Genomic DNA, 17,641 nt, shown 5'->3' on the forward strand with positions numbered 1-17,641 from the left:
CAATACAACGTTACTTATTTAAATCTGAAAAGTGTTTATTGGGAAGGCCGTAATTATTAAGCCTATTGTCAACTTATACAAAAGAAAACTTTGACTATCTATTGATAATTTGAAAGAGAGATAATAACAATACAGTAAGCCTATGATAGGATTAATAAAATAATAGGTTTATTTAATATCTGACCAACACCAACTCAATCCACTATTTAGTATTCAAAACTTCGTCTGAAGTACTTTTAATAGTACTATAAGACTTCATTTCTTGTTTGGAAAAATGTTCGTTGAGAGGAAACTGCTCCTCTGCTTTCGCAAAAATCAAAAATATTGTCAGTCCAAATAACATGGCTCCACTAACTATCTTAAACATCAAAGACCACTGTTCAAATGTGTTCTGAAAAACAACGATATTAAAAATTGATTAACCCGAGGCCCCGAGGTGTAATATTGAAGGAATCATATCATTAAACATTCGTCTTTAAATATTGGTCGGATAGAATGATTTACTATGCAGGTACAAAATGAATGGGTAGTAGAAAAAGAAGGTCACTGTTATTCAAGTTAGCTGGTGATTTAGTATTATGCTAGTAGACCTAGCAAACATTTCCTGAACTTGATAAAACTAATAATATAAATAATAAGAAAACTTACTGTGTCTTTTGTTAATTGCCCGATAATTGTTGGACCAAGAACTCCAGAAACACTTGATAAAGTTGTCATAACTCCTACGATCACCCCGGAATAATGCTTCGTTATGTCCAATACGTTTGGAGTGATACTCGCATTAGTACATACGGATATACCAAATGCCAGAATCAACAGCATCAGACATGATACAGCACTATGTTTGAAAAAGTCCATACAACTAAATAAAAGGGAAGGTAGCCCGATACCTAAAAATAGTAATAATATATCATTATCATTACTTACATTTTGATTTCCATGCTTCCAAAACTTCTTCATGCAGTAGTTCAATTATTATTATTATTCCGCATCCAACAATGAAAAACTACAATTATAGGATTGCTAAACTATAATGTATCGTGCGTTTAAACTAAATCTCATTTGAGTCTAGGAAGGAACGTGCCTACGTTAACTACCAAGCTACAGCTCCATTATCCTATCATTGTATTTATGATAGTTGTTGGAAATGTTGATCAGTAATGTCAATTGTTTATAAAGTGTACAAAATCTTACCCAAAAATGTAAACAGCTTCCTTGTTTGCAAAATAGTCAAATATTCACGACGAATACAGGCGTCTGCACATACGCCAGAAAGTAAGACGAAGCAACAACTCACAATACCCAGACATGACGTAATCCACCCAGTCTGAACAGTAAGAAATCACAACTGTATATCACTTCAAATTTTAAACATCCTGTCTTAATGTAAAAAAGCGACAACTATTATGTTATGCAATTAATTTATGCAATCCATGTCTTAACTTACCGCTTCTAAATCAAATCCTAACATTTCTGTGATAAATGTCGGTGCTTCAGTAACAACAAAATAGAAACCGAAATTGTCGACAACGTTTACAATGACTACCGCCCAAACCGCCGACGATTGGAGTATACTCAACCATGGAACCGATATGTTCTTAAAAAAAGCACACATGATTTAATAATTAATTTTAGTTTAGTGTCAACTAGAGCATCGGTAACAGCAGTAGCAGCAGTCGCAGAAGAAATTGTGGCAGATGAGCAGCACGAGCAGTACAGAAGCAGTGGCAGGATCTGTAGTGATATGAGTAGTGGCAGTTGCAGGAGGAGTGGCAGGAGCAGTGGTGGAAATCGCAGTGAGTAGCGTAGTGAACATTTTGTATGATTGTATATCATACCTGATTTTTCTTTTCATTTTCAGTGTCAAAACTCTTCAAGTATTCGACCTCTTCACTTGATATAAATGGATCTTCATCAGGAGTTTCGTAAATTATAAAAACCCATATTATCGCAGTAACAATTGAAAGGGTACCTAATATAAATTAAATTGAGAAACAAATTAGAAATTCAAGTTAAAGATAATGATAATATTATCAGTCTTTATTATTATTATTAATCTGTACCTTTTTACAAACTACATCATTTCAAAGAGAAATATCCGATTATGAGATCTTGGATCTCATCATGTTCATCATCCGTTGGAAGAGATGATCAAGCGATAATGTCATAGATTCGTTATTTATCTATGCACTTGGATGGTCACTAAGCATCCATACAACAACATAATAGAAAATATATATATCGTTACTGTATGTATAAAATGATAACGGCCATCCACCAAATGTGTAAGCAGAACAAATCCAAGCAGACAAAGGGTTACAGATGACTTGACAAAATGGAAAACCTGTAAAACAACATTTAAACTTGGTTTTGGTGTTCATCAGAGAATCAAGAACTAATGCCTGTGACTATACCATGACTATGCCTATGATATTAGCAACAGACCTAAGATTTTTTAATGTTCTTAGTTTTTTAGATCCTATTTGATTTTGTCATTTGTCATTTAATCATTCGGGAAACTCATGCTATAATCTCCAAGTCAATAGCAAAGAAAGTCACAATATCCGCATAGAAAGGAATTAAATCATCGTAAATCAACTTGAGCAACCAACACGGAGGTAGCCTACTATGGAATAGTGAGCTAGTTTTAAAATACATTTATTAAAGCTGTCGTGCTCATTACAATACAACACACAATAGGGATTTTAGATCTTTTAAACGAAAATGGAAGATGGAGAGGAATTGCAAGGGAAAACGAATCTGTAAAGTTTGCAAATGCAACGAGGTGAAAAATGAATATCATTTTGTTTCGAATGTCCATACTACAACGAAATTATTATTATTTTAATTAACCAACAAACGAAAAGTTTATTTTACTAATGAACAACAAAAAGAAAATAACAATCAATAACCTGGTAAGATTTGCCTTGTTCACATAATATTATAAAAAGAGAAATAATAATGTTGCTGTTACTACTACTCAAATTTAAATGTATGTATTATCTATTATTGTACTTCGGCCAGTGGCCTACATACTCTTGAATAAATAAAGTAATACATATGAATTAAGTACTGTATTATTATTATTGATAATATTCATTTACCGAAAAGAGCTATGGATACAAGGGTACTTCTTTCATGCGGAACACTAGTCCATTTTCCCAGTAAACCCACTATTGCTCCATTGTTTAGTCCCTGATAAGAAAAGAGATACAATCAAAGTATAACGATTCTGTTTAATCTTTTCGATAAATGCATTTATTGTGTAATCTTCGATTAAAAAAAGTGCTTATTAATACTGTCGAATGAACATAAAATGCAACTGTAAAAAAATATCTAAAGAGTAATATCTTTAGTCTCTATCATAATAATTACAAGAATGCATCCTAATAATGCATTTATTGGGAAATCCACGAAAAAAGTAATATATAATATATTAATATAAAAGAGTAATAATTATCTCTATTTTAAATAATTACAAATATATCTTTAAAATCCATCTTTATGAGGTCCATGACGACGTAGGCCTAATATAGAAAGACTGGTAAACTAGGAAGGCTACTTGAACAGTATTCATACTGACCTGTGCCATGCCGTCTAATACACGTAGAACGATAAGAAAATCACTGCTAATCCCCGCTGACCAAGGTATTAGTGCTGTAAGAATACTTGACAAAATAAGTGCAGCAAAAATGATTGGTTTCCCGCCTACTCTACAAACCAACCAACCTCCTGGGATAGCTGTTACGGTGTAGCCATAATAAAAACCACTAAGTATTATTTGACGTGTTTCTTCATCCCAAGCGTACGTTGGTATCTAGTGAAAAATAAAAAAGTTCTTGTACCTGTACTTCATGATAATGAGAATGAGTACAAATGCAAATAGCCCGTTTTTTAAAGTTTAAAGTGTTTGTTTAATTTAGTAATACTAGATGGTACGCTCGCTTCGCTCGCGTACCATCTAGGTCGTGCCCACAGATGGTTCTCGAATACATAATAATTTCAGCGTTAAAAAACTGGCGATTTCAAATGTACGTACCGCAGGATAATAATACATGTCGTGTACAGGAACGAATAAATAGACACTGTGATTTATGTACTCAACTAAAATTAGCACCCTATTACTTCCGAAAGAGAAACTTGTCACAAAATAAGACCAATTGTTTAAGTCAAATTTAAACAAACTTAATTTGTGTTTTGTATGTAACATTAGGGTTGAGGGATGGGGAAGAGGATGGGTGCAAAGAGGAACAATGTTAAAATATATTCTTTATCCATTTAGTAACGAAATATTAATTGCTTTCATGTTTTACAAATAATATACCACTAAACACAGTAAAACATTGCGATGTAATACTTTGTTGAAACTATCACCGTCCTAGTCGATTGAAATAGTACAGCACATGTAACGATACATCACTACGACGTGTATATGTTTATAATATAATGTAAAACAATTTGTGAAAACCACCTCTATTCGGGGAAAATCATAAATTCGATTTAATCGTCAATAAATATTAAATTATCTAACTCAACTTAATTAGTAGGCCTAATGGTTTTCAATTGTTTCTTAGAGCCAATTCATACTTAAGTTGGTTCCTACCCTACCCACCAAAGTTGTTCTGCGTTTAGGGCATGTGATGTACCGTAGGCCTATTCTCTACTGGTCTTACAACGCTACTCATGCCAGTGAGGGAAAGGTGATGATGTGGGTGGTTTAACTGCAATAATCAAGATTTGTACATAATATACGGCGAGTGAAAACGCTAGCTCATTATCCGTTTAAAAAAAAATTATATCCAACCTCTGCAGCACAGATTGAAAACAAAAATGGATCGAATTTCGAGTATACAGTACTGTACTTGCCTTTACGACGCCTGAGGGAATAGACACTTGTGAAACAGAGATTGGAATGTTCCATTCATCGCAAATCAATACATTTGTATAATCGTATATTAAATCTATCAAAATAGTATTTTTTAAAGAAAATCGGCCTGTCTTCAACATTATGATGCTGTACTCTAGCTGTTCAACCAGTTTTCAGCTATTAAAAACAATTATCGTTGGAGGAGATAGGAAAATGCGAAGCCTCCTCGTATTTTTGTGGCGGGTATTTTTCAAGATGGACATCCATTAGACAGTGTATACCACGATCGGAAAACACCCCTATTTGGGGCAAATCGTTGAACCTAAATTCGTTTTAATCGTCAATAACTAATTACCTAACTCAATTTAATTAGTAAACAGGGTTACATCAGATGGTTAAAATCAGTACCGAAAGTATGAACCAACTTTATATACCATCGAGTAGAAATTCTAGAAATAAACCGAGATTTTCCGAATTTTGCCCTTACGTAAATTTATATATAGACTAGATGGCACGCTCGCTTCGCTCGCGTACCATCTAGGGGTGCTCACAGATGGTTCTCGAATACAGTAGAATCCACGGACGGGGACTTTTTTGGGACACTAAACAAAAACGGAAGTGTCCCCCTAATTGGGGTATTCAGAAATAGAGACAACAAAACCAATACTGGATTCCATAAAGGACAATTAATTTATGTGGATTAAAGAAATTAGGGAGAAATGGAAATGTATGTACGGGAATTGGGCGACACGTGGTGGTGGTGATGGAACCGCAGTAATAAAGTTGATTGTATTTATATATTATAAGAACCAAACTAAATAAATAGACCTAGACATTCTGCGAAATGGAAATCGGAAATGCAAGCTCCTATTCAGTGAAAAATTAAACTGTAGTCTACCTAAATATTTAGGGCAAATCATCGGTTGTGGTGTTGAAATTCCTGTAAACAATTGTGTGAACCAAACTGGGTCGAATTTCTGTCATGAGTACTGATTTGTTGGCCTGTGATTTATGACGCCTAAGGGATCTATCTAGACTTATTTTTTAGAATAATGTACGTACCTGTCAGATACAATTGTCTTGTGTCGTATAATAAATAAGTACTGTAATAGTTACTGAAGTTACTATTACAAAATCGTCAATGAAAACACGAAAATGTATATGCACTTACTTATGAAAACGTATACAGTATTATACTCAGTTATTGAAACAGTAGGTTTAAAAAAGTTTCGTTTGTCTGTAAAATGATGTAATCAAGCTGTTTACATGAGTCTTAATTTATAAGCACATCAATAATAAAATAGTTTATCTATCCTGTAATTGGCGAGATTATGGTCGCTGTTGAATGAAATAAAGCCAATCGATATCATATTTGTACAGAAACGTTTTCGCGGCCGAAGGGTGTAACCTAAATTCGTTGTATTATCGTCAAGAACTAACTGTAACTAAACTTACATAGAAAGTAGGGTATCATAAATTTGGCCTTAGCACTCGGGGGAGTGGCTAAGATGAAGTCCGTGGGACTACTAAATATAAATTGTAATGAACCTCGAGGGACATAAATAGGAATATTTCATGTTTCATTATCAATGTATAATAAATGGAAACTGTTTACCGATTCAAATAATAGAAATTGGTTTTTAACATTTTCCGAACCTATTGCAAGTTTATTCTCAAAGGGCCCATATATTTACCTACCGTATGTGTTAAACCAAGGGCTCATAAATTTACCTACAGTACTTGTGTTAAACCAAACTCTGGCAGACTGAGAGATTGGGATGTTCCATTCATCGCAAATCAATACATTTGTATAATCGTATATTAAATCTATCAAAATAGTATTTTTTAAAGAAAATCGGCCTGTCTTCAACATTATGATGGTGTACTCTAGCTGTTCAACCGGTTTTCAGCTATTAAAAACAATTATCGTAGGAGGAGATAGGAAAATGCGAAGCCTCCTCGCTATGTAACATTAGGGTTGAGGGATGGGAAAGCGGATAGGTACAAAGAGGAACCATTTTTAAATATATTCTTTATCCACTGAGTAACGAAATATTTTGTTCATGTTTTATAGGCCTATAAATAATATACCTCTAAATACAGTAGGCCTAAAACATTTGCGATTTAATACTTTGTTAAAACTGTCACTGTCATAATCGATTGAAATATTAAAGTACATGTCACGATACACCACTACGACGTTTATATTTTTGGTAATTATTAATTAATACAAACGTTGAGAAGGAACTGTCAGTATAAAGTTTATTTGTATATCTAACAGTAGAGCCTATCCACAGTCTCAGTAATAAAGTTTATTTGTATATATTTTTATATTACATCTAACAGTACGAACATTCACAGTAAGAAATGTTCGATTCAAATGAAAAATAGTTAATAGGTATTTACAGTATTGTCAAAGTATTGCAAGTTTATTCTCAAAGGGCCCATATATTTACCTACCGTATGTGTTCAAGGGCTCATAAATTTACCTACAGTACTTGTGTTAAACCAAACTCTGGCAGACTGAGAGATTGGGATGTTCCATTCATCGCAAATCAATACATTTGTATAATCGTATATTAAATCTATCAAAATAGTATTTTTTAAAGAAAATCGGCCTGTCTTCAACATTATGATGGTGTACTCTAGCTGTTCAACCGGTTTTTAGCTATTAAAAACAATTATCGTAGGAGGAGATAGAAAAATGCGAAGCCTTCTCGCATTTTTTTGGCGGGTATTTTTCAAGATGGACATCCATTAGACAGTGTATACCACGATCGGAAAACACCCCTATTTGGGGCAAATCGTTTAACCTAAATTCGTTTTAATCGTCAATAACTAATTATCTAACTCAATTTAATTAGTAAACAGGGTTACATCAGGCGGTTAAAATCAGTACCGAAAGTACGAACCAACTTTACATACCATCGAGTGAAAATTCTAGAAGTAAGGCGCGATTTACCGAATTTTGCCCTTACGTAAATTTATATATAGATTAGATGGTTCTCGAATACACAGTAATTTCAGCGTAAAAACTGGCGATTTCAAATTTACGTACCGCAAGACTATAATGCATTATCGTTTACAGAAACGAATAAATAGACACGATGATTTATGTAGTTAACTAAAATTAGCATCCTGGGAATTACTTCCCAAAATGAAACTTGTCACAAAATCATTTAAACAAACGCAATTTGTGTTTTGTATGTAACATTAGGGTTGAGGGATGGTGAAGAGGATGGATACAAAGAGGACCATTTTTAAATATATTCTTTATCCACTCAATAACGAAATATTGTTTCATGTTTTATAGGCCTATAAATAAAATACAATAGAAAATTTGCGATTTAATACTTTGTGTTAAAACTGTCACTGTCATAGTTGATTGAAATAGTAAAGTACATTATATATTTTGTAATTATTTACCTCCGCCAAAAAGGAGGTATATGTAATCGATCGTGTTTGTCTGTTTGCAGGATTACTCAACAAGTAATTACAAGATCTTTACCAAAATGAATATACAGATAGATATGTGGTCGAGGGCCATTCCATTAAATTTTGAGACCACGGTCTCAATTCTGGACCACTTTTTAGTATACCTTTCAGACCTGCTAGTGTTAAAAGAAAGGACAGAATTTTTCAAAAGCCGGCGACCAGTCTTAAAGTAACAAGTAAACTGAAATTGAATTTACTTGAGAACTACTTGTCCAAAAAACTTCCTTTTTGTACAAGAGGCAAGCGTTATAATTTGTGATTTGTAATTTTAAAACATAAAGTGATTTAATTTCAGGTTTTTTGATACGAGTAGTTTTTGTATAAACGTAGGACTATATTAAATCTATCAAAATAGTAATTTTTTGAAGAAAAAATCTTAAACATTATGATGCTCTACTGGAGCTGTTCAACCAATTTTCAGCTATTAAAAACCATTATCGTAGAAGGAGATATTTAAATGCGAAACATCCTCGTATTATTGTGTGCCGGTATTTTTCAAGATGGACATCCATTTGACAGTTTATACCGCGATCGGAAAAAACCCTATTCGGGAAAATAGTTGAACCTAATTTCGTTTTAGTTCTCAATAACTAATTATCTAACTCAATTTAATTAGTAAACAAGGTTACATCAGGTGGTTAAAATCAGTACCGAAAGTACGAACCAACTTTATATACCATCTAGTAAACATTCTAGAAGTAACGCCCGATTTAAAGAATTTTGCCCTTACGTATGTGGAAGTACAAGGGCAAAGATCTTTATTTTAGTATCTGTTGAGAAGACAAAGACGAAAACTCGGTGGAAGCTGTGAATATTATCTTGCAAAACCAACTTGCATACAATTCTAAACAGTGTTTTGAAAGAATGTTGCTAAATAATAAAGAATTAACACGTTCTTCTTTTCTTGCTTGCATTTGAAGAAATAACGTGAAAGAAAAAAGTAGATAACTTAGCTTACCTCTGTGTGAAATTCTTTAGACCGTGGTGATTTCTCTGTTGTCCAAGTTCCATTTATATCTTCCCACTCGGTCGAGTTTTTCGGTTGAATCATTTCAACTATAGCAATATTAAGATTCAGTCTCATAGAATAAAAACAAAACTTTGCCATGCAACACATTATAGCTACTAGATAACGCTTCATATTGACTTTGTGGAATCCAATCTCCAAACGCTTTTAGACCCTAGGTCTAACTTTTATTTGTAGTATAATAATATGAAGTTTATTATTGAAACACTGCACGCACGAACAAAATGCAGCTATACTACTCTCATACAATACAACGCTGCTTTTAATCTAGTATGTATTAGTCACGGTTGAAAGTCTATTGTTGATTTTAACCAACAACAATTTTAATTTTGGAAAGGACCATTACCTTCAAATTCATGGCACAGCGATGGGCACAAAAATGGCGTCATCTTTTGTAAATTTATTTATGGGACAATTTGAGGCCAATTTTCTGTCCCTCCAACCTAATAAAGCACTTGTTTGGTTCAGATACATTGACGAAATCTTTTCTTCTTAATATTAATTCAGTCCACCCAACTATCAAATTTACAGCTACTAAATCCACTAGTAGCGTTGATTTTTTGGACACTATAGTGACCATAGAAAATGGTACACTCAAAACTGACCTATTCCGTAAACCCACGGATAAAATATGTACCTGCTCCGTAGCAGTTGTCATCCCCGACACTGTACTAAAAACATACCGTACAGTCAAGCATTACGTATCAGACGTATCTGTTCTTCAGATTTAGATTTTCAGAATCGAACCAGACATCTCCGGAATAGAAATTACAAGAAGGAATACATCGAAACTGTTATAAAGAAAGCAAAAGATATTCCTCGATGTCAAACACTGACGTACAAACCACGTCAGCCAAATTCGACCAGAGTGCCATTGGTCACAACCTATCACCCTAGGTTGCCTCCATTACGGGCTATTATTGAGAAACATATGCCCATTCTACAGTCCACAGAACGTCTCCAGAACCACCCATTATTGCATTTCGTAGACCTCCCAACCTTCGTGATATATTAGTCAGATCCAAATTTAAGAGTGAAATTAACTCTCACGACAGCCAAAATGTAATCAGTCACCTTTGCGGCAAATCTTGCAAACTTGTTCATTGGTTGATTCTACTGAAAAATTTAAGAGTAACCAAACTGGCCGAATTTTTCGGATAAGACAATCAATTAATTGTCTAACCAAAAACGTCATTTATCTCATATATACTGTAATATTTGTGGTAAACAGTACGTAGGGGAAACAAAAACTCGCAAAGGCAAAGAAAACCACTGGGAATTACTACTTTAAACCACAAAACCTTTTGGACTTAACATTAGGAACATACTCCCAGATCAGTAAAATTATTCCATTGACTAGCAAAACTTAAGTTTCAATATTAACCACCATTTTAGCTGTATTTTTAGTTCCATTCCTAAATTCTTGTTTTTTACTCTTATTCAGTCTCCACTCACTATTCACTACCCTGTTTCTATTGTTATATTTCTTTCATTCCTGTCCACCCAGGCAGCACTTGCCAGTCCTTGCTATGACTTTATCCAAATTCCTTCACTTGCACTGATGAAGGGCTAATGTCCAAAAGCTCTGCTAACTTTTCTGGCTGTTTTACTTTACTTTATCGTTTTGATTTAGCTTCTCGCTTTTTTTTTTTTGTATCTCCATTGAGATTCAGACCCACAGTATTGTCATTTTTCAGTAATTTGCCTTTGGAACCAACTTTATATACCATCGAGTAAAAATTCTAGAAGTAAGGCGCGATTTATCGAATTTTTCCCTTACGTAAATTTATATATAGATATCTGTTTTACTGGAACTCCCGGCAAATCCAGAGAAGTACAATATTTCCAAACTCTACATATGACTGTAATGTTAAAATAGTAATGATGTTAACATCAACTTTAATTTCCTCAGAAAATAAAGACGGAAATTAACCTCTTTTCACTATACTAATCATTAAAAGTGACGCTTATGTATTTGGATTTATTAACTTTCTTTAAATACAAAATAAACAATAAAAATCATAAATAAATACATTTTTAAAAGATGAGGAATTCTCATGAGAATTGAATAAAATGCCGCTCAAACAGAGCTACAAAATCTGAACCTTCTGCTTAATTACTTCGTATTTTAAATTCGTATATTTATTGTCCCTTTGACTAATTCCAAAAAAATTAAAGATTTCGAAAAAAAGTGGGTCATTTTGAAGTATCATAATAGTTATTAACTTTCACCAAAAATTAGTCTGAAAAAAAAATAATTTAACTGAAATACAGACGTTTTTTTGTTCAAAAATAACTTTTCGATAAAAACATATCTCATAATGCAACGCGCTCGTTTGGCTACTTGTTTGGCTACATAATCATAAAACTTCCTCGCTATCTGTGTGAAAACACCTTCTCAACCGTGACGAGTTGTAAACAATCCTAAATAGCATCATGCATAATGCATACTTGTGGTATGAAATCTAGTTTACTTTTAATTTCGCTCGCGACGATTTTAAAGACGAAATGTAATCAAATTAATTTACCTGTAAATTACGTAAACTTGTTGTTTTTGGCTCGAATTTTCGACTTAAAGTGAATAACTTTAATATTACTTTGATATGGCCAATTTAAATTTAGAATATTAATTGACCTTCATTTTTTGTGTTTCAAGAGACAATACATTTTTAAATATTACAAAGAAGAAAATATTAAAGTAGGAAACCCCATCCAAATAATTGTTTTCCTCATTTTTTTCTCTCTTGCTTAATTGTTTTAATCTACGTCTACAATTTAAAAAAACTGCATGGACGTCAAAGCGCCTAGGTTCTTTTTATTGACGTTCGTTACATCTTACATCACTTTCTGGTGGCGCTATGTTGCACTCCATTCTGTACTTCGTCTGAAGTACTTTTCATAGTTCTATAACACTTGATGCATGATGCATGCATGCATGAATTATATATATAATATTCTTTAGACGACAATACAACGTTATTTATTTAAATCTGAAAAGTGTTTATTGGGAAGGCCGTAATTATTAAGCCTATTGTCAACTTATACAAAAGAAAACTTTGACTATCTATTGATAATTTGAAAGAGAGATAATAACAATACAGTAAGCCTATGATAGGATTAATAAAATAATAGGTTTATTTAATATCTGTATTCAAAACTTCGTCTGAAGTACTTTTAATAGTACTATAAGACTTCATTTCTTGTTTGGAAAAATGTTGGTTGAGAGGAAACTGCTCCTCTGCTTTCGCAAAAATTAAAAATATCGTTAGTCCAAATAACATGACTCCACTAACTATCTTAAACATCAAAGACCATTGTTCAAATGTGTTCTGAAAAATAATATTTAACCATTGTAATTATGCAGTTGATGAATATATGCCCATATTATATAATATGTATAAACTGTGGAAGAATCACCATAGGGGCCTAGGAGGAAACAGTCTAAATTTAACTAGAATAACATTAGATGTAATCTAAAGGAACAATTATCATCATATTGGTCGGAAAGAATCGATGAAATACAGACATGGGATAGAAAAGGTATGTTTTATCATGCATGTCATGTTGAAATTATCTGATGAAGACAAAAAACACAAAGAGTTGTCAAAATACATGGTATTAGGTACTAAAGAAAACTAATCTCTATCCCATTGTTATCTTCTAAACGCATTAAAAATGACACAACTAAAATAATACTTACTGTGTCATTTGTTAATTCACCGATAATTGCTGGACCAACAATTCCAGAACAACTTGCTAAAGTTGTCATAACTCCTATGAGCACCCCGGAATAATGGTTCGTTATGTCCAATACGTTTGGAGTGATACTTGCGTTAGTACATCCGAATATACCAAATGCCAGCATCAGCAAGATCAGACATGATATGGCACTCTGTTTAAAAAAGTCCATACAAATAAGTAAAAAGGAAGGTAACCCAATACCTAGAAAAGAAATAATATATTAGCAAGTTATTATCATTACAGATTGTTCCTGTTTTTTGCTTTGTTTCTCATTCAATCCAACAGCAAGCAACTTGCCTATTATAGGATGGAAAAACTATAACCATCCTGCTTATAAATTAGAGAGTATTCCAGTAGCAAAATGAGTCGTAAGTTACAAATCTGGCTCTCGAATGGATTGAACTCTAGACCTTGAGGTGGAAGGCAATCATATTTTCACCCACTATCCACTACCTGCAGTACTATCATTGCATTCATGGAAATGGAAGTACTGTCAATTGTTTATAAAGTGTATTAAATCTTACCCAAAAATGTAAACAGCTTCCTTGTTTGCAAAATAGTCAAGTACTCACGATGAATAAAGAGATCTGCACATGCGCCAGAAAGTAGGACGAAGCAACAACTCACAATACCAAGGCTTGACGAAATCAGGCCGGTCTGAACAACAAAAAGTCATAATATGTTATAACGTACACCCTGTCTTAATGTAGGCGAGAACTCATGTTATGCTAATCTTTTATGCAATATATTTTTTGACTTACCGCTTCTAAATCAAATCCTAAGATTTCTGTGATAAACGTCGGTGCTTCCGTAATAATGAAATAAAAACCAAAATTGTCGACAACGTAAACAGTGACTACCGCCCATACCGCCGACGATTGAACTATACTCAACCATGGAATCGATATGCTCTTTAAAAAAACATGATTCAAAGGTTTTAAAATCTCCAGAATTTCAATAATATTAGTGGTGTGGCAGTAGTAGTTACAGTAGTAACAGTACCAGAAGACTAGCAGCAATGGAGTAGCAGGATTATCAGCAGCAGCTACAACATCAGCAGTAGCAACAGTAGAAGTAGAAGCAATGGAGTAGAAACAATAGTAGCATTAGTAGCAGCGGCTCAGTAACAGGAGAAGTATGCAACAATAGTAGCAGTAATAGGAGTACTAGAAGAAGAAGCAATGGATCGAGTAGAAGCAATAATAACATTAGTTTTGTTTTAAACATATTTATTGAGGGTGATCCATCCAGCAATTGCTGATCATTAGGGACCCTCAGAGGTTCTCTACGTAAGATGCTCTACATAAACAAAGTCTTATTACAAGTCTTTGGGAGTGGAGTTGTAATTTTGTTCTTAGAAAAAATCCTGATATGTGACGGGACTTGAACCCAGAAACCCTGGAGTGGTAGCCAAGCATCATAACCACTAAGCCACAACTCCACTCTGATGTCTGTAGTAGCAGCAGTGGTAGTAGCAGCAGCAATTGGGGTGGTAGTAATAGTAGCAGTAGAAGGCAGGAGTAGTATCAGTTAGCAGCAGAGGTAGTAGCAGCAGCAATGGGGTGGTAGTGATAGTAGCAGTAGAAGGCAGCAGCAGAGGTAGTAGCGGCAATAGCAGTAGCAGCAGTAGTATTACAGCAGCAGCAGTATAGCATTATTAATAGCATTATTTATTATAAAATAAGGAATATATTTTATATGAATACATTATTATTATATACCTTAATTTTCTTTTCATTTTCAGTGTCAAAACTCTTTATGTATTCGATTTCCCTACTCGATATATATGGATCTTCATCCGGAGTTTCGTAAATTAGGAGAACCCATACTGTTGCAGTAACAATTGAAAGGATACCTAATTTGAATTGAATTGAGTCGTTAAAAGTCAAGACAGGTCAGATTAAAATAATATGCTGATCAGAATATATTATCAGTCGGTATATTATTAATAATTATATGGCAAGCTACATCATTTCAATAAGAATGGTCAGATGATGAAATGTTAGGTATCGTCATGTCTGTATCATTTAGGATAGATGATTAGATGATGAGGTCATATATACCCCTCACTCACATAACGTGATAATTATCTATGCATCTAGACATCACAAGCTTCCTCACAACACAATGATATACATAAAAATATCCAAGTTACTGTATGTATAAAATGATAACGGCCATCCACCCAATGTGTAAGCAGAACAAATCCAAGCAGACAGAGGATTACAGATAACTTGAGAAAATGTAAAACCTGTAAAACAACATTTAAACGAGTTTGGTGTGTATTAAGTATAGAATCAAGAAATTTAGTTAGCAACAGGTATCAGGACATATTAGGCCTATTATGATAAGTTTTCAAGTAGGAGCTCCAGTTATCTCAACGAGTAGTACTGGTCTGAAGTTTAAATAACTTTAAACGTATTTTCTAGACACACAATGGTCTCAATTTTCTCCAGAGTTTGACCGTATGCACGAAGAAAAGAATTTAATCATTGTAATAACCAGCTTGGACAATTGAAAAGGCCTATTAGGAAACACAGAACACGTTTTAAAATACATTGATCAACGCTGTTGTGTCAATTATAGCCTGTTACAACACTCAATGGAATATTAATACATGTAATTTAATAGTTTACCAAAGAAAGCAATGGATACAAGGATACTTCGTTCATGTGGAACAGTCCATTTTCCCAGTATAGCCACTATTGCTCCATTTGTTAGTCCCTGATAAGAAAAGACATTTGACGCTAGTAATAGGCCTAACCATTTTGTTTGATATTTTTTTATAAATGCATTCATTGTGTAATCTACGAAAAGAAAGTATAAATAATTGCAAGAATGTATTTTTGAGATTCATGACGATCATATAAAATGGAAATAAACTACTGTACACAAACCAAAAGTGGTCTCGGTAGTCTATTTCGTGAGATACCACGTAGACTCTACATAAAACAAAATAATTATTTATTTGGATTTTAAACCTTTGTAATTATGCAATAAACAAAGTAGCTAAAAAGTCGACGTAAGTCAACAAATAAACTGCCTTCAATTTTACTATTGTTAATACAGGATCGTTATTTTTTACTGCAGCAATTCATGAATTTAATCGTTAATCGTTTTAACGATTAACGATTAAAAATTTAAAAATTTAAAAATTCTAACCAATGAAGAGGTTATCACAAACTGTGTTTAGTAGTTGTATAACAGGTAGTGATCTTATGAAATAAACTAGAAAGTCTAATAATAATATGCTTTAATAATATTCACTGACCTGTGCCATGCCGTCTAGTACACGTAGAACTATAAGAAAATCACTGCTAATCCCCGCTGACCAAGGTATTAGTGCTGTCAGAATACTCGACAAAATAAGTGCACAAACAGTTATTGGTTTCCCACCAACTCTGCAAGCCAACCAACCTCCTGGGAATGCTGTTACAGTATAGCCATAATAAAAACCACTAAGTATCATTTGACGTGTTTCTTCATTCCAAGCGTAAGTTGCTATCTAGTGACAAATAAAACATTTTTATATTTAGGAACTGATTAAAATAATTTTACAGTGGCAGAGGGTATGATATTGAATGATTTTGGTCCATATTGAATAAAGATAACTCGAGATGCATGCTTTTGCGAACCTTGACCAAAACAATCAATCAAGATAGGCATGTGGTCTGTTGCAAAAGAAGGCGAACTCTGTGAAAGTTGTGGACGTTATCGTACAAGGAAACTTGCATATGCCAATTCCAAACACACTAAGTGCTTACGAATGCATTATAACATTTTGCCAAATTCAGGTGAAGTTAACACGTTCCTGTTTTCTTGCTTGCATTTTAATAAATAACGTGGTTAAGAACAAGGCCATATACATGGCTGCAGTGGCGTGTCAAATTTGAGTTAGTGTTTAGCGACCGACCGACCGACCGGCCAACCGACCGACATAGTGAGCTGTAGAGTCGCGTTTGCACGCGACTAAAAAAAGTAGATACAGCTCAGCTTACCTCTGTGTCAAATTGTTGTGATGACGTCTCTGTTGTCGCCGTTCCATTTAAATTGTCCCATTTAGTCGATGTTTTCGTTTGAATCATTTCAACTATGGCAATATTAAGATTCAGTCTCATACAATAAAAACAAAACTTTGCCATGGAACACATTACAGCTACTAGATAACGCTTCATATTGACGATCTCTGTAGTTTGACAATTCAATCTTAGTGGATTCACCTCTTAAGTTTAGACTTTTAGGCCCAGGTATACTATTAATATAGAAACGTTACTGCAGTCTATTAGGAATTTCTAAGTTAATGCAGGTATTTACCTTTAATACGCATACTAGTCAATTATTAAAAGATGACAAGCATGAATTGATTTCGATACTATTCTTTAGATGACAATACTACTTATTGAAATCGGAATAGTATTGGTCACAGTTGAAGGTCTGTCATTATAAAGATTGTACGTTTTTAAAGAAAACTTTGATTGTTTTGATAACTTGAAAGGGTAATGAATACCGTA

The 17,641-nt window shown here is 33.6% G+C and overlaps 2 protein-coding genes across 2 annotated transcripts; both read right to left on the minus strand.

Moving 5' to 3' along the window:
- Window positions 1–781: 781 nt before the first annotated feature.
- LOC140057668 (sialin-like) lies at window positions 782–9,778 on the minus strand. The gene is made up of 7 exons (XM_072103387.1): window positions 9,736–9,778; window positions 9,321–9,418; window positions 3,584–3,817; window positions 3,105–3,195; window positions 1,839–1,972; window positions 1,448–1,597; window positions 782–838 (listed from the first exon to the last, which is right to left on the minus strand). Exons 1-7 carry the CDS (start codon window positions 9,776–9,778, stop codon window positions 782–784), a joined length of 807 nt encoding a protein of 268 aa, XP_071959488.1.
- Window positions 9,779–12,197: 2,419 nt separating this feature from the next.
- LOC140056971 (sialin-like) lies at window positions 12,198–17,364 on the minus strand. Its single transcript, XM_072102501.1, has 9 exons — window positions 17,129–17,364; window positions 16,402–16,635; window positions 15,767–15,854; window positions 15,286–15,381; window positions 14,852–14,985; window positions 13,892–14,041; window positions 13,655–13,787; window positions 13,090–13,331; window positions 12,198–12,718 (listed from the first exon to the last, which is right to left on the minus strand). Exons 1-9 carry the CDS (start codon window positions 17,303–17,305, stop codon window positions 12,524–12,526), a joined length of 1,449 nt encoding a protein of 482 aa, XP_071958602.1. The 5' UTR covers window positions 17,306–17,364; the 3' UTR covers window positions 12,198–12,523.
- Window positions 17,365–17,641: the final 277 nt, after the last annotated feature.

This window comes from Antedon mediterranea, chromosome 8 (assembly GCF_964355755.1).
Source record: "Antedon mediterranea chromosome 8, ecAntMedi1.1, whole genome shotgun sequence".
NCBI lineage: Eukaryota > Metazoa > Echinodermata > Crinoidea > Comatulida > Antedonidae > Antedon > Antedon mediterranea.

Excerpts from the sequence above, each read along its gene's own strand:
- LOC140056971 (XM_072102501.1), bottom strand. The coding sequence starts at position 17,305 with ATGAAGCGTTATCTAGTAGCTGTAATGTGTTCCATGGCAAAGTTTTGT. Across the intron at positions 14,042-14,851 it reads AAAATGAAAAGAAAATTAAG|AGCATATCGATTCCATGGTT; the intron begins GTATATAATAAT and ends GTTTTTTTAAAG. Across the intron at positions 13,788-13,891 it reads TAGGATTTGATTTAGAAGCG|ACCGGCCTGATTTCGTCAAG; the intron begins GTAAGTCAAAAA and ends TTTGTTGTTCAG.
- LOC140057668 (XM_072103387.1), bottom strand. The coding sequence starts at position 9,778 with ATGACGCCATTTTTGTGCCCATCGCTGTGCCATGAATTTGAAG. Across the intron at positions 3,196-3,583 it reads TATTAGACGGCATGGCACAG|GGACTAAACAATGGAGCAAT; the intron begins GTCAGTATGAAT and ends TTTTCTTATCAG. Across the intron at positions 1,598-1,838 it reads AAAATGAAAAGAAAAATCAG|AACATATCGGTTCCATGGTT; the intron begins GTATGATATACA and ends GCTTTTTTTAAG.